At 42.8% G+C, this 21,306-nt stretch overlaps 1 protein-coding gene across 2 annotated transcripts in view; it reads left to right on the top strand.

Annotated features, from left to right (window-relative positions):
- Positions 1-21,306, top strand: part of ANTXR1 (ANTXR cell adhesion molecule 1) — a 221,640-nt gene that overhangs the window by 81,305 nt on the left and 119,029 nt on the right. For both annotated transcript variants that reach the window (XM_047744854.1, XM_047744855.1), the window contains exons 10-11: positions 3,623-3,721; positions 21,152-21,221. In XM_047744854.1, the coding sequence (XP_047600810.1) occupies positions 3,623-3,721; positions 21,152-21,221 (169 nt within the window). The remainder of the gene's footprint in view (positions 1-3,622; positions 3,722-21,151; positions 21,222-21,306) is intronic.

The following is a 21,306-nucleotide window of genomic DNA, read 5'->3' as shown; positions in this document are numbered from 1 at the left end:
TTGATCTACGTTTCCCTAATGACTAACGGTGTCAAGCATCTTTCCATTCATTGACTTTATGAAGCCTCAGAAAATAAGCAGGACTAGACCTGACCTTACACGAATGAATGACCACCTTCTCCTTCTTCTTTACTCCCTTTCTATACCAAGATATGTCACTCAAGTCAGTCAGTACTGAGGCTGACTCAGCCCTGGGTTAGGCACAGCCAAAAATTTTAAAGAGACAGAAATGATGGCCTCTACCATCAGGAAGTTTAAATTATAATGGAGACTAAAATGACAAAAGAGGGGCGCCTGGGTGGCTCAGTGGGCTAAAGCCTCTGCCTTCAGCTCAGGTCATGGTCTCAGGGTCCTGGCATCGAGCCCCGCATCGGTCTCTCTGCTCAGCAGGGAGCCTGCTTCCTCCTCTCTCTCTGCCTGCCTCTCTGCCTACTTGTGATCTCTGTCTGTCAAATAAATAAATAAAATCTTTTTTAAAAATGACAAAAGAGGGACGCCTGGGTGGCTCAGTTGGTTAAGCAGCTGCCTTCGGCTCGGGTCATGATCCCAGCGTCCTGGGATCGAGTCCCACATCGGGCTCCTTGTTCATCAGAGAGCCTGCTTCTCCCTCTGCCTCTGCCTGCCATTCTGTCTGCCTGTGCTTGCTCTCTCTCTCTGACAAATAAATAAATAAAATCTTTAAAAAAAAAAAAAGATGAATCATAATAAACATGTACCTCAAAGAATATATATCTTTAAACATTGGATCGAAGATCATTTTCAAGTCGAAATTCCTCCCTGAAGCCATACAGTCCCTCAGCACTGCTTTTAGGAGCAGTCACCCAACAGGCAAATTGCCTGAAGACACGGAGCTGTACATACCCTGTGAGGCGGGCTCAGGGCTTTCCGGATACATGAACTGGAATCACGTGTCCTGGTTCTCACTGGCTGGCGGAGCCATGAGACAGTTTGGTTACATAACTTGTATGTGTGAAGAGCTGACATTCCGGTCGGGCTGCAGGGTCAGGCCTTGGGGCTCTTCTGGAAACCAAATGTGCGCGGGAGCACAGAAACCGTACCCAGCAGCGGGGGCAGCACGCCCTGGCTCCGTGTGCTTCCCCGAGCGCCCAGCATCGTTGCCGCCATGTTCTCCCCTGGCCGAGGGGATTAAATGGTTCCCTTTACACCATCGCCGCATCATGGATTCCGGCTGTCTTTCTTTCTAAACACCCTGAGGTCAGGCCCAGCAGACATGTGGGCAACAATTTTTTTTTTTTTTTTTTTTTTTTTGCAGAGGACTCAGCAGCTGAACTCGTAATGCTAGAACATGGTGTTAGAGAGCTTGGCACGGGGCCTGCATTTCCACAGTCTTGTCTCCTTCCGCTAATGTTTGAGGAAACAAGAGAAGGAGCACAGCAGTGAGGTCGAAAACATGTAGCATCAGCAAAAAGTGTCCCACGGCAGATTGCTGGATGGCTGACATTCAAAATAAAAAACAGAAATAGCTTTCCATAGGCTTCCCATTGGCTTAAAGGAGTAAATAAGATATAGTAAGGTTCTTCCACAATGCTTGACACAGAATGCGTGTTGGAGCAATTGGCATCAGCTACATGCCTGGCAGGCTTCTAAGGAAAATTATTAAGACCATCCGTCTAAACTTAGCAATCGTGCAGAAGCATCTACATATGTTAATCCTTAATATTCGTAGGACTTGGGATCCTGAAAAACCATTTGCTCATGACCTGAACTACTACAGTACACAACTAAGGCAGGGAACACTCAGATACTCCACCCCGTTTTGCTTCTTACAAATTACATGACCTTGGGCCAGTCATTTAAAATGTCAAACCTCAATTTCCTGATTGTTAAGGTCCTTCATACTTCAAAAAGCATTCTGTGCTAGTATTCTTCGTGGCACAGACGGTGCCTCTGGGTTCTCTTGCTTGGGTTTCACTTTCTTTTTTCCCCATCCAGGCCAGCCCCACTTTTCTGCAAACTTGCCTGAAACTGAAATAAAATAAACCTTTTTAAAAAATCACATCAGTCTCTAAATTGGTCATATGTCGCAAGACAATGAGGATCCATTTCAGCATAATGGCCGAGTCCTCGGGGCATGGCATTTGATGCCAAGACACCTGGATTCCAGCTCTCCTCTGACAGCTACTAGCCATGAGATCTGGGACAAATTACCGAACACCACTCGGATCAGTTTTCTCATTCGTACCTCCCTGGGCTGTGGTGAGGCTGAAATGACCTTGGACATATACTAGGCTTAGCACGGGGCTTGGCACACGATGAGGGAGCAATTAGCATCTGGCATTTTTATCTTGGCATACATGATCTCTAAATTAGTTTCCTGGGAATGAAAGTGACTTACACTCGTGACATTTATTAAACTTCGGAAGAGTCCCATACGCTAGTTCTCTAATTCCATTCTTCCTCCAACAAAGGTGTCCATTTGAATAGTGATTTACAGTTCAGGATCCACTTTCACAAATACTTCCTTTTCCTCCGACTTTTAGTCCATTTCTTTTTTAGATACCACCCAGCATAATCTAAAGCCCCAATTTTTATACACAAAAGAATAACATGGTGACTAACATAACATAGTACAAAAAAAAAAAAAAAAAGAAGAAGAAAATAGAGCATGGACTATTAGTTACTATCAAACTTAAGCAAGTATTTCTAAACATTTAGCTAATAATTTAGCTGGGTTTTCTCCTTTTTGTAAGACTATTGTGAAGGATCATTATTTTTACTCCATATGGATTTTCTCAACCTATAAGAGTTCAACATGCATTGTGCCAATGTGAAATTAACCTGCAGGGCCAGAGACCTGAAAGTTACATTCTCTCTTCTGTTTAGAGAGAAGCCAGTGCTACACTGAGGGGCCATTGTCAGTTCAAGTATATAATGCAGGACAGTGGCCACTTCATAAGCAAGATTTTGACTTGTTGCTAATACAACCATTCCCACATAATCCTAGCTCCTATGCTGTATGCCCAGCAGAGACAGGAGGGCCAGAAGCAGTATCAGATCATTCCTGACCTAATGGAACATTTTTCTAGTGGTGGAAGAAAAGACACCACCACCAGACAGCACATAATTCCTTCCCACACCATTCGAGACAGACTGGGTTGTCATAAGGCAGTGATTTAAAAAAAAAAAAAAAAAAAAAAAAAAAAATTAAGTACCTCAGGCTCCAAAGAAATTCTTTCAGGGGACTCCAGACACAAGAGATGCTGAGTTGATCGGAGGAGAGGTGGAGCGCCCCCTCCGCCATGGTCCCCTGACTGCAGGTATCACAGCTTTTAATACTGCCAGGACTTGGAAAGATGGGTGAGATTTGAATGCACAGAGAAGGGGGAAGCAGGGCATTCCAGGTAGGAGGAACAGCAAGGGCAAAGGCAAGAAGGTAGGAGTTCAAAGTAAGACGTCGTACGCCTTCCTCATGGACACCTAATGAGAAGGAGGTGGTAGGTGGCAAAAGGCACCCACATGGTTTGGAGTTCCAGTGGGAACCAGTGTCCGAATATCTGAAACCTGGTAAAACAGTTCACAAATGCCCTACATCAGGGCAGATGGAAAATGTAAGGATGACGGACTGCAGTCAGATGACATGACTTGTCCTTTTTCCTTTCAGAATCATTTCAAGTCGTCGTAAGAGGAAACGGCTTCCGACATGCCCGAAACGTGGACAGGGTCCTCTGCAGCTTCAAGATCAATGAGTCAGTGACACTCAGTAAGTTCTTGCAGACTTGTGGGTCTCCTCAGCCTGCTTTGGGGACGGGAGCCCCAGCTCCATCTGCCCGGTCCCCCACAAGGGACCGCACAGAGAAGGGCCTTCCCTGGTGGAAGGGCCTCCTGAAGCTGCCCTTGTTTCCATTGGGAAAGGCAGAAGGGCACCTGATTCTCAGACTGCCAGCCTCGGCGCTAAGTCGCTCTCTCTCTCTCTGGTGGCAATGCTGGGTGCTTAGAGCTTGGGAAGGAGGATGTCCCTTAACAAAGGACTAGGTACTGTCAGAGAGTGAAAAATAGATGGTCTAAATTTATTAATTCTGAATAAATCGAAAGCCAAACTGTTAGGTTTGCATGTGTAGATCCTGGAAGTTTTTCCAATCTGGATGATTCTTGCCTGGGAGAGCCAAGAAACTCTCATCATGGTGAATACCTGACATGAAATCAGGAATATGGAAGGAAAATGACGTGTGTCTCATGTGAAAAATGAATTATCATAACACTGGCACTCTTACAAGACATTTGTAGCAGGCGAGTTCTTATTTTAAAGACATGTGGGATTTGTGCGGCTGTCCAGAAGAGGAGGGGAAGTCTGGTTATGGGGGGGACAGATGGCCAGGAGCCCTGGTTATTATTCACATCTGGCCTCCATCACAGCGATAATTATTGATTCACTATCTGCAGTGACAAATGGTAAGAATACTCTACATTTTGTGTAATGCTGTGTGCTTCCAAATGTTTCACATCTTTGTGCCACAGTAGCCGTGAGAGGCAGGAGGATCAAGGAGCACAGGAAGATGCTCGTTTATTGACTCAGCAGTGACTTTAGGGTCGATCTCCTTATAGCCTTATGGCATAGGTGCTGGCTTGCTTTTAAAAAGGAAGAATTGAGGGGCATGCCTTTTTTTTTTCCCTCTTAACCTCTTAAAACCCCCTTGAATATTTAAACAGAGTAGGCACTGGCTTCCTTACAAACATCTGGAATTCCTGGCCTTGGAATAATTCCAAACATCTGAAACATTCAGTTCACTTTCTTGATACTTGGAGATGCTCTCACATATCCAAAAAGTGCATGCGATTCGAAATCATTTTGAAAAATCTCTGGCTAGTCATAGTGTGAAGGCTGGACTTGTGCCCTCTGCCTAGTTCTTCCTTTCTCTCCCTTTTCAGTTGTGACGTTGCTCAAGTACACCTGCCCTCTCTTCTCAGCCCAAATCTCAAATCTAGGATCATAAAGTCCTGAGGGTTAACCTCAAAGATGTCAAGTCTTCCAATCTAGGCTTCCCAGACAAGCCTCCAGATCCAAGCCCCCTCTAAAGATGAACAGAAACAGGATACAGCGTGGCCATTGCCTGGAAGTTTACACAGAGATGCTGTGTTAGCCTAACATGAACTGCGGATGTACTCTGGGTTGGTAGAGGGACATTCTGCAGGCCTCTTCTCCAGCTTCTCTACGAAATTTTCTTTCTTGGGAAACCCAGCTCATCCTCTTTCTCCTTCTTCTCTTCCTTTCCTAACATGTACTTGCAAAAACCAGCACAGGCTCTCCACCTCATTAATATTCAAAAACAAATAAAGGCCTTAGAGGTAGAGATCTGGCTGAAGCCACAGTCTAATCGTGCTTGCCCCACTGTGCTGACAGTTTGGAGCCGAGGAGGGCAGTGATCAGCCCTATGACCTCCTTCAGCAAGCTCTCCTATACTCAAATATACGGTTATTAAAAGTACGCTAAGGGGGAAATACTGCAATTGGAAGGAAAAAAAAAAACACCTTGTCCTTCGTTTATTAATTCACCTGCTCATTTCCATTCAGTAAGTGGTATGAACACAAAACTATGAGAACAGAAGAGATAAATACATTTTAGGATACAACATAGTCAAATCTACATTTTTCTCTCAGCCTTTTGGAGTAACAGTCTCTATGGAGTCACCTCTGTGAAATAAAATAAATTTAGATTCCTGGACTTTCCCCATTCTCCTTTCCTATCTCTAGATCCCAAGTTTTAAGATACCATCTATTTTCATTTTGATAGTATGTATTTCCTCTTTCAAGATTTTTTTCCTAAAAGTCTTATAGTGGATTTATAGTGGAACATGCTAACATGACCTTCTAAGTTTTCGAATGAATAATAAATGAATAATAAAAAATTAAAGATATAGAGCAGATATATAGATATGTTTTTAAATGGCTATGAACAGCCCTAAACATTTATTGTCTTAAGGCACAAACAAAATACCAACTTATTAATGCCAAAATTTAGAAATTATTTAAATATATTCTTTGATGATAAACATAACCCAGAAAATAAAAAGCATAAGTTGATACCTACTTCTCTCCCACTTTCCTTGCCTTTACTTAAAAATAAAATCAGTAGGGGCGCCTGGGTAGCTCAGTGGGTTAAAGCCTCTGCCTTCAGCTCAGGTCATGATCCCGGGGTCCTGGGATCGAGCCCCGCATCAGGCTCTCTGCTCGGCAGGGAGCCTGCTTCTTCCTCTCTCTCTCTGCCTGCCTCTCTGCCTACTTGTGGTGTCTCTCTCTGTCAAATAAATAAATAAAATCTTTTTAATTAATTAATTAATTAATTAAAATCAATGAATCAACCACTTAGAAATCTAAAACAATTTCTGGACCTGCATTCAATATAATAGATCCAGAAATTCTGGTTGAAATATGATTTTAAAATTTGCAGGAGTGCCTGAGTGGCTCAGTCAGTTGAGTGTCTAACTCTTGATTTCTGCTCAGGTCATGATTTGGGGGTCATGGGATCAACCCCCACAGCAGGCTCCATGCTCAGCACAGAATCGGCTTGAGATCCTCTCCCTCCCTCTCCCTCTGCCCCTGCCCCATTCCCACTCTATAAACATACATACATACATACATAACATCTTTTAAAAAAATTATAATGTGTGACCCTGCTCAAAATAAGGAAACCCTCAGGTATAGAACAAAAAAGGGAATGCAAAATCTAAGCAGGAAGCAAAGCTGTGGAGGCTCTAGTCCTGGGAGTCTGCCGGCCAAGATCCCAACACTGATGCAGACACAGGACATCAGCTTGTGCAAGGCAGCAGGCAAGAGCAGAGCCGCCTGCAGAAATTCAGCTCTGATGGGCTATACCACACATTAACTAGATTTGAAAAAGCTGTTTAGTGGCTCAAAGAAGCAGGGAAGTAAAGATAAGATGTTCTACCATCCACATGATACAGAAGCACCAAATCAGGAACCAAACCCCAAAATGTGTCCATAACCATTGATCCCTTGGCCCTGGCAGGGGCAATGCCCATCTAACCCAATATACAACACTCCTGCAGCCAACAACCCCCTATGAAGAAGGGCTCACAACACCAAATGCCCAACCATATGAAGATGGATGAAAGAAACAGAACAAGCAAGAAAAAGGGACTGGAGAACAATTTGAAATATCATGTAAATAGGGCACCTGGGTGGCTCAGTGGGTTAAGCCGCTGCCTTCGGCTCAGGTCATGATCTCAGGGTCCTGGGATCGAGTCCCACATCGGGCTCTCTGCTCAGCAAGAAGCCTGCTTCCCTCTCTCTCTCTCTCTGCCTGCCTCTCCGTCTACTTGTGATCTCTCTCTGTCAAATAAATAAATAAAATCTTAAAAAAAAAAAAAAAGAAAAGAAATATCATGTAAATAAACATATATAAAGTGTGTAGAAAGATCAACGAGACCAAGGGGAAGACCATTCAACAAAAGCAGATCTGCAGAAGAATCTAGTATAAATTCTAGAGTTGAAAAAGTTTATTCACTGAATTGCAATTTAATAGATGGATTTAGCAGTGCGATTAGACACAGGGGAAGATGACATGCATGATCTGGAAAATAAAGAAAAGAAAATTCAGCCAAAGTACCAGAGCCAGATTCTTTTCACCCAATTCTGCAGAACTTTAAGGGACAGAAGACCCATATGTAAAACATACAAAGCAAATAGAGAAAAATCATCTTAATTCATGTTCTAATAATTACATAATCTGTTGTTTTAAAAAACTAGACAAAGACACTAGAAGTAGGGACTATTTGAGATCAGTCTCATTGATGACAAATATCTAATACAATACTGTCAAACAAAATCCAGCCATGTATCTAAAAAGAACCAGTATAAGTAAGACAATTTTGAAGAATGAGTTGGAATTTGTCTCTTACATAGCAAAATTTTTTTATTCCAAGAGGGTATTAAAATTCATTATCCATTCCAAATGTTTAAAATATGTAGTTTTAGGAAACTAGGAATAGGATACAACTTTTTCAGCACAATAAAAAAAACGTATCTAGATACTTGAATTCAAAACTCGACATCATTGAACAGGAAATCACTATGTAGAGGTATTCACTTTATAGTAAGAAAGAAAAAAAAAAGGACAGCCTGTTTCACCATTATTATTTAATATTGATCTGAAAGTTCTAGCAGCCATCCAGTAGAACTTTCTGTGATGATGGAAATGTTCTTAAATGATAGCTGCAAGCCGCAAGTGATTACTGGGGACTTGATGTGTCTAGTGCAATTGAGGATCTGAATTTTTTATTTCATTTAATGTAAATGAAATTTAAACTTAAATGTCAATAGCCAATGTGACTACTATGCTGGGCAATGCCATAGATACCATATTAACACAAGAGAACTAATGAGAGATCTAAGTACAGGAAAGGGGGTCAAACATCATTAGTTTAAAATGATGGTTATATCCTTCTGGAAAACCAAAGAGAATCAATAAACTATTGGACTAATAAGAAGGTTATTAAACTGGATGATTTTGAAATAAATAACTCCCTTATAAAAATCAGTATCTTTGTCGGAGTTCAGTAAAGATCAATTAGAATGCATCCCAGGAGAAATAGAGTAATGACATAAAAAACCTGGTAAGAGGGGTCCCTGGGTGGCTCAGTGGGTTAAAGCCTCTGCCTTCGGCTCAGGTCATGATCCCAGGGTCCTGGGATGGAGCCCTGCGTTGGGCTCTCTGCTCATCGGGGAGCCTGCTTCCTCCTCTCTCTCAACCTGCCTCTCTGCCTACTTGTGATTTCTGTCTGTCAAATAAATACATACATACATACATACATACATACCTTAAAAAAAAAAAAACAAAAACCTGGTAAGAATTAATATAACCAAACTTGTGAAGATATGTAGGAAGAAAGCCACAAAACTTGGTGAGGGATATGAACATATAAATAAATGGAGAAGCAGTATACTCCATACCCAGTCAATGGAACCAAACCACCCAGGAAAAGAATTCCTGGCCTAAGCCCAAGTGACCATGGCAAGTTATTTAACATCTCCATGCCTCAGTTTCTCTCTCTGTAAAATGAGGATAGCGATAACAGCTCCTCTCTCATGAACTGCGCTGAGGCTTAAATGTGGGGAGTGGCTTTCAACAGGCCCTGGCACACAGCAGTCAATCATTGTTGGCTGCTGGGATTAATGAATAATTATGACTCTCACTATTATTAAATAGAGCAGCAAGTGAATATTGTAAAGACATCAGTTGTCTTCAAACTAATATTTACTTTTAAAACAATCCCAATAAAAATTTCAATGGAAATTTTTAAGTTAACAAAATAATTCTAAACTTTATATGGAAGAATAAACATTCAAGAATGGCCAAGAAAAATGTGGAAACTTGCCCTACCTGATTTTTAAGATGTATAAAAGAGCTGTGGTAATTGGTCTTTGAAACGATGTGTAACTGGTACCACAAAAGGCAAACTGAGCATTGGAACAGGAAAAACAAAGTCCATAATCAGAGCCCAACACTTATGTGAATTTAATGTAAAATAAAGCAACCTTTCAAATCAGCAGGAAAAGAATGGATTACTCCCCCAAAATGGTGTTGAGACAACTGGCTAACCACTTGGAAAATAATTCAGTGAGATTTCTATCTCACAACTTACATCGAAACAAATTCCAGATGAAAAATTTAAATGTGAACATGAAACTATAAAAGTTCTAGAAGGAAACAAAAATAAACATTTACATAATTTTCTAGTTGGGGGGCTTTATAAGCATAACACTGGAGGGGGAAAGAATAAAGAGAAAATTTAATAGTTTGGGTGCATATTTTTAATTTTTCTCTAATCTCCCCCTCAAAAATCTAAAGGGAACAGAAAACTAGCAAAATTATTTGAAAGATATATAACAAAGAGTCAATAACCCTAATATACAGACTGCTCTTAAAATCAGTTAAAAAAAAAAAAAGGAGCACATCAATGGATGAAAGTTATAAAAAGGAAATTTACAAGTACAGTAGTGGTCAGCAAACATATGGAAAATGTTTACTATAACCAAAGACACGCAAATAATAGTAGTTACCTCTGAATAAGACCACTATTAATTTTTATGACATGCAAATTTTTTCTTCTAAGTTTTCTACAATCATGTCTCTTATGTGACAAGAAAAAAAACTAACAGCTACAGTTGCTTAAAATTTAATTTTAAAATCCTTGTTAATTATTCACACCTATCACACATCTTCAGTTTAGCATTTGGTTAGTTCTCCAATCACCAGGCTGAACTCACTCCTGGCCAAGAAGATATCTTGGAAATCTTGACACAAACTTTATTTATTCTGGCCGCACTTTTTCCTACTTCAGTATTCAACATATTGTGCCAAGAAAAGATCCACTTTCAATTGGAAATCCATTTGCAGAGAGATTAGAATGCTGAAAAGGAAACACTAGGGTATGAGCTGAGAAATAATCCATCTTAATGAGCAGTAAACTAAAAATGGGCTTTTTATCAATGCAATAATGAAAAACATGCTAGACCATCCTGGGGCTGCGTGGCAAGGTAAGAGGTAGGACTATAAACAAAGAAACTGATTTTTAAAACTCACTAAAATTCAGCGTATAGGCCCTGTGAGAAATCCGTTTCCTGGCTTTATAGGCACACTTACTTTTTGATACAAAATGTTATTTCCCAGCTCGATCTCCAATCTTATTCACTGGGCATGGCTCTGGTTTACTTGTTGTTCACTCTCAAAGGACAAAACTTTGCCCCCTTTGAAGATACTCTTTCAAATTGAACATTAGTCATGAAGGCAGTTCTAAGAGTTCCAAAGAGGGGCTCAGCTTCCCAAGGGGACCAGAGATAACACTCACTCGAATGTAGAAGTTCCAATGTGTTTGTTTTTAAAAATCTGTCCAATTATCCAGAAACTATACTTCACTTTTAGAAGACACATGGGCCCTGGGGTTACTGCAGGCACCCTAAGGAGATCATTGGAATGTACCTAGGATGGCGGATGGGAGGGAAGGCAGAAGAACAAAGGCAAACTTTCCAAACAAAAGCCTACTGTTTCCTTTCTCACTGGTAAGAGTATTGCATCTTTTGGTCAAAGGTACTTAGAGCAATTTGGATGCATGCCGGGGAGGTGCTGATGTCATAAGAAGATAGTGGAAGGTCACTTTGGGCAACTCAGAATGAGGGACAGAAAGGAGCGTCTCCTCTCGAGGTGCCGAGTCAGGCTGCACATCAGTCTCCAGAAAGATTCATTTAAGTAATAGCAGCTACTGATTGCTGAGCACCTAACCCTGGGCCCTCCCCATTCTATCTCATTCTATCCTCACAGCACCTGCATGAGGGACAAGTTATTTGTATCCCTTTTTTGCTAAGTAGGAAACTAAAACTCAGAAGTGCCCAAGGTCACCTAGATGGCCAGAGGTAGAAGCAATTTGGACCTTGGGTGATCCAGAGGCTTTTGACTACTTCCAAAACAAAGATCCCCATGGATCCTTGGGTCCCCTGATCCCAAATGTCCACCTAACCCTGATATATACCTCATTGGGAGGTGCTGATTCCCATGACTCCCCTTCATTTTGTAGACAGGAAACCTCAGCTCAGAGAGATTTGGCTACTTGCCCAAGGTCACAGAACACATGAGCAGGGAGTCAGGACTTGAACTCAAGTTCAAGAAAAAAAGCCCTCCCAAATTCAAAAAGCCCTGGACCGGGGAAGGAGGAGCCCAGGCTCTAGTATGTCAGTGTAAGCGGCTGACTGTATGTTCACAGGTAAAGCACCTCTTCCCTGACTGGCCCCTTTCCCTTGAACTTCAGGAGTTTCGTGTTATCTGGCAGTGTCTCCCCTTTGCCCCTGCTTTCAGAAAAAGCTCCGATTTTGCCAGTCATTTCTGAAGTGGCTCCTGCCAAGACTGTGTGAGTGTGTGTTCCCACCATTAAGGCCCAGACAAAAATATCATAAGTGGAAATTTACTGGAGTGTTGCTTGGTCAAACAAAAGCCCCAGTAATCAGGGATGGGATGGAAATAAAGGGGGGGTTGCCATCCCAGGGTAACTAGGTGGTAAGGATTTTCATTCTAGGACAAAAGACCTTCTTGCAGGTGTGAATTGACACAGCCCAAAGTTAGCTAGGGCAGTGCCTTATGGACTCACCCTTGACCTTGTCCCTACTCTACCATGCATGCAGTTGCCTCCCAAATGAAAATTCTAAGCGACACATGAACTTATCACTCACTGTGCTCCTTTGAGGCATGGTTGGAGGAAAGCCTTGCTTGTGAACTTACTGAGACTGTCATTGCCCCAGCCCTGCCTATCCTGATGGGGAAATTTGGACCCCTCTACTTCTGCACCCAATGTCTGGACTTCCATGAGCCCTGCTTGTCCTCACTTAATGCTGCTCCTTTGTCATTTCAATAGGATGGTGGAAGAGAAGGGGATAAGAAAAAAGTCAGAGCTGGACCAGACTTAGGAGAACCCCAGGCAGGCTAACAATCTATGCCACCCCACCCCTTAAACTGGCATTCTTTAAATATTTGCTCAACACCCATTCAGAGAAAAAGTTGGGTGCTGCTGAGGGAAAGGAAGAAAAAGAATGCTATCTGTGGATCCCTTCTCCATGCAATTCAGCTCTGGCCCCCAGTATGCATACTGTAGCAGTTCCATGGCATCCACTGTTATTCAAGTGTGTGCCTGGGGTCTCCTTCCCACCTCTTCTCTGAGTCTCTATATAGAGACTTTTTAAAAAGTCTTTTTAAAAGTTCTTTTAAAAAAGCAGTCAGTATTGATCACCCTGATTGTGTGGAAGGCTCTAGCCATTTTGGGAGGCTTGCCCTTCCATCCCAATTCCAAAGGTAAAACCCACCCAAAACTAATTGTGCACAGCTGCAAGAGTTTGTGTGTCAGGAGACACATAGCTTGTGCATGAATCTGCAATTGTGTTTAACCAAGTAAAAGCAAAGCTTTGAAAAATATATTTATTCTTAGTAGATTACAGCTGTCTTGAGTGCACCACTTACTCTGACCTCAATTTTTAAAGGCTGATGCTTTGCTTAGAAGATAATTTGTAAGTTTTATAAATGTCAACCAGTCAAGAATGTTTTTTTGTTGCAGATTTGTTGAGAGGAGAAAATATTTTGCAAGAGTCTTGGGCCCCATTACCTTCATTTAGTTTTCTTGCAATACCTACACCATCCCTGTTACCTTCAGATAGAGATGAATGCCAAATACCATGGTGTTATGTGTAGTATGATTCCAATTATGTAAAAAATAATATGCATAGGAAAAGATCCTGAAATAGTGTACCCTAGAGCAGTAACAGTGTTTATCACTGAAAGTTAGGATTACCAAGAATTTTCATTTCTTTTTTATGTGCTTCCCTATTTCAGACTTCTCACTTGTTTCTCACACTGACTTTTCTGAGTCTTATATTGCTAAACATGTATTACCTTTTTAATTAATAAAAATAACAGAAAATAGGAGCAGAAAATCACTTACAACTGAGAAATCAAACTAATTGTGCTGAGGACCAGTTCCAGAAGCCAGTGAGCCTGGAACCACAAAGGTCACACCATGTGTGGGACTGGGAAACATATATGCCCAAAAAAGACAATCCAGAGATAAGCAAGTCTGCTGGATCGCATCCCTACACTTCTCTGGAATGAATTTGTGGTCTTTTTTTTAACTTCTTCTCCTGGGGCCCTGATGGAATCTTGATCCTTGTGTACACGATGACCAGGATAGCGCACTTCATTTTCTTCTAAGACTGCACTTGACTCTTGAGTCCTCTATTGCTATTTATAGGTAAGGTCTTCTGATTCTACAGCCTTCCCGTCCCCATCAGCTCAGAACCTGGGCAGCAGTCTAAGTCCCACTTCTTCCCACTCTAAGCCCCATTTAGTTATAAAGCTCCACCAAGCAAAGTGGCTCAGGTGCTAAGCCTCCTACCACCAGGAACATCTGGACCCTTAAAACCCCGCTGGAGGAACTCTTCCTTACTCCAACCAGGTGTCTTGCAATGAACCTCAAGCTGTTCCTCCCTCCTCTACCCATCGAGTTATAACACCTCTGGACTTGTCTGAACATTCTATCAATACCTAGGGGCTATAGACCACCCAGTAATATTGAATGGACAAAATATATATTATAAAGTGTGATACACATTATACCAGGAATTTTCACCTTGATACTATCAACATTCAGGCCCACATAATTCCTTTTGAGGGGGAGAAGGATACCCTGTGCCATGTAGGATATGTAGTCCCATCTCTGATCTCTACTCACTAAATACTGGTACTACTTCTGTCCTGGTATGATAGCCAGAACTGTCTCAGACATTGCCAGTTGTCCCCTCAGGGACAAAATCACCCCATCAAAGAACCACAGCACTATATACGTGTCCACAGATCTTATTTGGATAGATGACTTTCTTCTTGTCACTCCTATACCATCTAGCCCTGATACAACCTGGTACATAAGTTGCAAGACATACTCAGTTTGCACACGTGTTCACATTTTGTGTTTTTCAGGTGCCTCAAAGACAATGAACCTAGCAGTACCCCACTTTAGGAATAACAGCTGACATGTCAAGTGCTTATTAAATGCTGAACATTTAATGCTATCATCTCATTAAAAATGACACCAGCTTATGAAATGAGTATGAATCGCATCTGATAGGCGAGATCTCTGGGTTGCAGTAGGGTTCTGTAGCCAGTGGGTGACACAGCTGTGACAGAACTCGAGCCCAGGCTCATAATGAGCTCACAGTTTCTCCATCCTGGTCCAACCTACCCTCAGAGAGCAGGAAGGGAAACCAAAAGACATATCCTGGATACCTGTAACCTACAGGGACTGGTAAAATAGTTATGTAGAGGCCCAGGGAACTTACGTGGAACCTGTTGGCCAAGTCCATTGCCTGATCTCATAGTTAACTAGCTAGTGAGGGCTTCCAAGGAAACCTTGCAATAATTCCAGGCCAAGGAAATGGTGGGTAGATGTAGGTCATGCCTAAGAAGAAGGATGGTAGCCAGCTTGGCTTTGCGATTATTAAAGGCACCCCCTCTGGCTTCAGCTGGGGACAAGAGGACATTACAGCAGATGTGCTGTGTTCTGAGGATTATTCCCAACTGCCCCTCCACCACCTGCACACACCATCGCTTCCCACTCTGTTTTGACTCTTGGTTTCTCATTGCTCTGACCTCAGAACCACTGTTCAGCCTTTCCAAGTAGAAGCCATTCTCTCCACTTTCAAATTCTCTGAATTGTTCCCTAATGTAGAGTTTAATGTCTTCTATCAAGAAAATCCATAGACTTGTTATCTCACCCATTTACGAAAACCTCCCTGCCCAGGGCCTAACACATAGTCCATGAAGAAATATTAATTTCCTTCCACTCTAAGCAATGGGCTCCATTTAGCTTTGCAGTAAGATCTCTGTGTTTGTGAATTATCATTGCAGGAGCCCCAGGAGGGTAATCATCTACCTCCTTTCTGGCTGGGGCTCCAGAAAGCTCAACCCAGATGCTTGGAATTTCGCTAACTTGGAGTCGTGCTGAATATCACTTTATTTCAGGTTTTTGCACAGCATTTTAAAAGCCTCACTCTTTCAAAAAGCTGGTTACTCTTGAAGTCAGCAAGAAGATAGAAACATCCAGCCTAACTCTAGCCTGTCTTTTCTCCCTTCGTTCAGACACATTCCCAAACCAGCTGATAATTTGGTGCTGAACAGTTATCCTTGGCTCAGGGATTCCCTGAAAATGCTCCCTAGACCCAGAGGAGATTGGGTGAAAGAGCAGGGTGAGCTCATTTGGTCCCTAACCTTCACTATTTTGTAACAGTAGGAATGTAAACTCCGCTGTGGAGCTTACATCAGCTTTTGGAGGGTTTCAACAAGCTCCGCCAGATAAGACTAAAGACTAAAGGTTTCGCTTGTCCTTTTGACCAGAGATAAATATTTACATCAAGAAAAGATTGCCAAGGCTTGAGAAATATTTGAATTATTTAATCAGCCCTATAAAAGGATTCACTTGACTGGTGTTTGAATTAGCTAATGAATTTTAATCCTGGTTTTATCCCAAATCCATTAGATAGTCACCAACTGCAGGGAGGAACTCTGGGAATTTCTTCAATAGTCTGAGAAGAATTTTACTGATTCAAGGTCAAAACCTAGGAATGTACATATTTGAGTATATGATTCTGGAATGTGGGTTCACGACAGTAGATGGCTATCTCTCATAAGGTGGCTGAACCTGACCACGGGGCTTTTCAGTCCTGGTCCCTTTCCATAGGAGACAGTGTCCTCCAACCCTGCCCATGGAGCATCTTAACCGTTTGCCTCCAAAGTGGCCAGGTCACAAAAAGAAAGACTCGGCTCCTGGGATAGGTCGGCCTGTATCACAAAATCAGCTGGGAGATTATGACAATGTGAAATGGCCAGCTAGTTTAATTTCATTTAATTGTTTAAAGTACGTCTGTTTAAAAAAAAAAAAAAAAAGCTAGCTAGGTTGACCTTCGGCAAATCATTGCAACAAAACCTGGGTTTGAAGTTCAGCTCTGACATATAGGAGTGGTGCAACACTAATTCAATCAACAAACCTCTCTGAGCCACAGTGTCCCAAGTTGTAAATGATAAGTAATAGTAATGTCCAACAAGACCATGAGTGTATAGTGTCAGACATATATGTGGATACATATGTCTGTATCGTATATGTGGATACAGACATATGTGAGAATAAGATGGACGTGTGGGTACTTGGCCCCACCCTGTGCCCTGTGTGCATACCCTCAGGGGTGCCCTGTTCTCAAGCCTAGGGTGTTTGACAGTTTGGTGTGATGACACTCACTGATCTCCAAATCCTGGTTTAAATCAAGCTTCTGTTCGATTATCAGATGCTTGGAGACACATGTTTTAGATTAACCTATGTCGAGTGTGTGCACCAAATTCTGAAATATCTTTGGTAAAAGGCAAGGAAATTTATATCTACAGATCATCTAAAAATTCCCTTAACTTCTGGTTTCAAACTCTTGCCCCTCCCTCATCTTCTCCCCCTTTGCCAACGAGCCAAGCACTGGTCTCCTAGCTCCTGGTCTCCACCCACCCTGCCCACTCAGTGCTAACAAGCAACGACTGCCCAGTGGATAGAGGGACTGGGACTCCGTCGTCCTCGGAGTGGATTACGGTCCCACAAACATCCCAACACCACTGGCCTTGGCAGAGGCGGCAGCAAGGTTGGCATGGCCCCTGAGCCAAACGTGGCTCAGCTGAGGGGGAAGGCTTTGTGCCCCGCTTCCCAAGAGGACGTTCCAGGAAGGAGTCAGATGATGTGAGTTATGGAAACCAAATGGCCCTCCTTTGTTTAGAGAGAGAGAAAAAAAGTCACTCATTTTTGTGGTAAAGTGAAAACAGGCTCCAAACCAAACAGTCCCTCTCAGAACAGAAAATGCCAGCTCCCCAGAGCAGGCCCATGGCTCCAGAGGCTGATAAACTGATGGAAGGCAGTGTCGGGCCTGTGTGATAGCCTCCGCGATGTGTCCTCAGTCCTCCCATTGAGGTTTTCCTCTGCTTTGCTCCAGAAATATTTGGTCTCTCAGGCAGGAAAGGAAAATGAAGGGAAGGAAAAGAGAAATGTCTAAGTGACCTAGGCCAATCTTGTCCTCTCGCTCCTTTCCAGTTGGGACAGAGGGCCGGGCAGGAGCTTTGCAGAGAAGAACCTAGAGGGTGCATGGGCACTAACAGCCACGTGAGCCGGCCGGGCCCTGGAGTCTCCCTCACGTAGCTGCAGGGCACTGTCTGTGACTGGGATGTCCCCTTCGAGCTGACCAGCACTTACCACAGAACGCAGCCAAGAGTCACAAGGCCTCCTGTGGCTACTCTGTGCTGCCCCGTGGCTCTGTGGGCTGACTCCTTGGGCAGGCATCTGCACTCCCAGGTATCGCTAGCACATGTACAGCAGGATGAGCCATGGGCAAGAGAAAATACATACAGTTTCTAGTCAGCCACGCCTATCCTGAGTTCAGTTTATTCTCTAACACAAGCCTTTCCCGGAATGGAGATGCTCTTGGCAAGGGAGGAATAGTGGAGAATTCAGTGCTGGTCCTGGCTTTGCCTCTCATTTGCTGTGCAACTGTGGGTCATTGTTGCCTCCCTGAGCCTCCATTTTGCTTCTGGAAAATGAGCCCAGTGCCCTTGCCTTGCCTCAAGTCACAGGGTTGTTATAGAAGGAAGGAAAGCATGACTCTTAGCAACAGGGGGCAGCCAGACTGGCTGGGTGTGGATCCAAGCTCCCCTGTGTAACGTTGGGCAAGTTTCTTCACCTCTCTAGTCTCTTCCCCACCTTTAAAATGAAGGGAGTAATATCCTTCCCTGGTAGCATCACTAGCAGGTTAAATACAATGATGGGGTTTATGCCAATCGCACAGAGAGCGCCGACCCACAGCGTGCCCTGGGTTGAGTCTTGCCGACATGATCATCACCATAGGCTGGGAAGTACCTTGAAAATAAAAACGCTCAGCTTGAGCATTGGGTGATCCGCCAATGTCATCATAAGCTTCCTAGTCTCATTCAACACACCTCCACCATTCCAGCAATGGTCCATGATTGGCGAATGTGAATTCTATGTATGAGGAGGGACCTTCAATACTTCTTATTGTTTTTAGGAAAAATCCCCAAAGCCCCACCATGGCCTACAAGGCCTCGGTCATCTGGTCCTGCTGCCTTTTCTAGCCTCATCATGAGCCCCTGTCTCACTCAAATTCACCAGCCTCGTGGGCCTTCCTTTAGCTCTCAAAAAGCTCCGGGCTCCTTCCTGCCCCAGGATCTTTGCACGGCCGCTTGTCCCACTCCATGTTCTCTTTGCCTGACCACAGGTCTCAGCTTATATGGCCTTTCCTCTAGGAAGCAGTTCCTGACCTTCGTTCTCTTTCTTTCTTTGTGCTCACCACGATTATAGTTAAATGGCAACATTCGTCATCTCCAGCATGTCAGCTGCTTTAGTGAGGTGGTTTCATCTGTTTTGTTCATTGCAAAGCCTAGCACCATGCCGGACACGTGGAAGACTTTCAAAAGAATAGATTTTTTAATAAAAAATGAGAGTGCTTAACAATGTCTCCCCTGCAGCTCCTATAAAATCCATGAAATCAGAGACCATGTTTCTGTTCTCAAAGCCTGTCTCTCTAGCTTATAGAAAACCTTTAATAAATATTTGTTGAATGAATGATGAACGAATGAATGACTTGGAATAACCTTCCTAACTTTTCACCACTCCAAGACCTCCCTGCACATCAGAGTGTCTTCCATCCATCATCTCCTTCCATGGAGATGCCATGCTTAGCACTCAGACATGTCCTCTAACCCCCATCCCAGGTGGCTCTGCTCCTACAATCCAGCCACAGAGGGCACCAGACTTCCTAATCCCCATTTAGGCAAGTGTTTAGTGTCAGCCACAGTCCAATGTCATTAAGAGACATCGGTTTCGTAACAAATGTGCACAGCACAATACCATCCTTCAATTATACGCGTATTCCTTTCTGTCTTCTAGGGCAAGGCTTTGTAGTCACAGCTTGGTTAAAGGGGCTCATTATTCAGCTTCCTATCACTGGCAGGTCCTACTGCAATGTTTTGTACAGAGCACCTACCCTTAAATGTTGCACTGTGAAGGCATGAATACTGTATACTGACTACAGTTAGTAACTTCTCAGAATCTTGGATACAATGAAGTTTTTAAGGAGCTCGAGATGAAAACTTTCTCAGCTTTCCCCAGTCACCCAGAGAACTTCCCACCTCCCGAGTCCCCCCATTTTCATCCATCTTTCATAGTTACATATGCTGAAACTCCCAAAATCATCCCTTCAAGTTTTTTCCCCCCGAAACCTCCAAAGTTCTTTTCATTCATCTATGTCCAATTTCCTAAGTTCTCACACAAAGAATTTAGACCAAACTTCTTCCTATACTGATCTTTTCAAATCATACTTACCTCCTACTCTACAATATATTTTCTGTTTGCTCTGCCTTTGCTTATGCAATTCCTCCCACCAGAATGTGTATTCCTATCTCTCCGCCAAAGCACATCTCAAGTTTTGTGTTCCCTGTCAACTTACCTCACTACCCGCCTGAAGGGAGCTGTCTTCTAAAGCCAAATAATATTTTGGCCTAGCTACTTCTTGTATGTGTCAGCAAGCTTTTTCTTCTTTAAAAAATTGAGATATAATTGACAAAAAGCATTATATTAGTTTCAGACATACAACCTAGTGATTCAATATTTGTACAGAAGGCAAAATGATCACCACAATAAATCTAGTTAACGTCCATCACCATACAGAATTACAAATTCTTTTCTTGGGATGAGAACTTCTAAAATTTACTCTCTTAATAACTTTCAAATATGCAATATGGTATTATCAACTATAGTCGCCACACTGTACATGATATCCTCATGTCTTATTTGGTAACTGGAAGCTTGTACCTTTTGGCCACCTTTACCCATTTTGCCCAACCCCCCACCCCTGGCAACCACAAATCTGTGCTCTGTATCTATGAGTTCATTTCTTTTTTTCTTTTTTAGAGTCCACATATAAGTGAGATCATACAATATTTATCTTTCTCTAACTTACTTCAGTTAATGTAGTGTCCTCCAGCTCCATCCATGTCGTCACAAATGGCCAGACTTACTTCACCTAGGACTGTATAATCTATGTTTTCTGTATACACACACACACACACACACACACACACACACACACACATACGTTTGCCACATTTTCTTTATCCGCTCATCCACAGATGGACACTTTGGTTGCTCACTCCTGTCTTAGCTATTATAAGTAATGCTGCATCAACTATCTTTCTCCACGAATGTGGCTTCTTTCTCAAACTAGACGCAGATCCGAAGCTCCCTGGGGACCAGTGTGGCATCTTTTGGTTTCCCCGTAGTTATGCCTGGTCAGTGGTAAGAGCTCAGTCTCTATTTATTCACTGATTGACTCAGTTGGATGTATGGGGTCAAGGACCAGTAATCTAGCAGAAGAACCTTAAAGTTCATTCATTCGAGTGGATTTTATGGCTCAAGATCAGTGTCTCTTTCAGAGTTACTGCTTTTCTCATGTCTCCCAGGATTCGATGGATGGCCTGTAGGAGTCACTGAACATGAAGTTGGAAAGTTGCTTCACCCTTCTTAATCCAGTGACTTCCTTTTTACAGATGAGAAGCCCTTCACTGTGGAAGACACTTACTTGCTGTGTCCAGCGCCTATCTTAAAAGAAGTTGGCATGTAAGTTTCCACCAGCAACTGAACCTCACTGCCAGGGAAGGTAGGGGTAGGTAGAGGGGACAAAGGGTGAAGAAAGAGTCTCTCT

The sequence above is a fragment of the Lutra lutra genome, chromosome 9, assembly GCF_902655055.1.
Source record: "Lutra lutra chromosome 9, mLutLut1.2, whole genome shotgun sequence".
NCBI classification, from domain to species: domain Eukaryota; kingdom Metazoa; phylum Chordata; class Mammalia; order Carnivora; family Mustelidae; genus Lutra; species Lutra lutra.
This window is presented reverse-complemented; position numbering and strand designations above follow the sequence as displayed.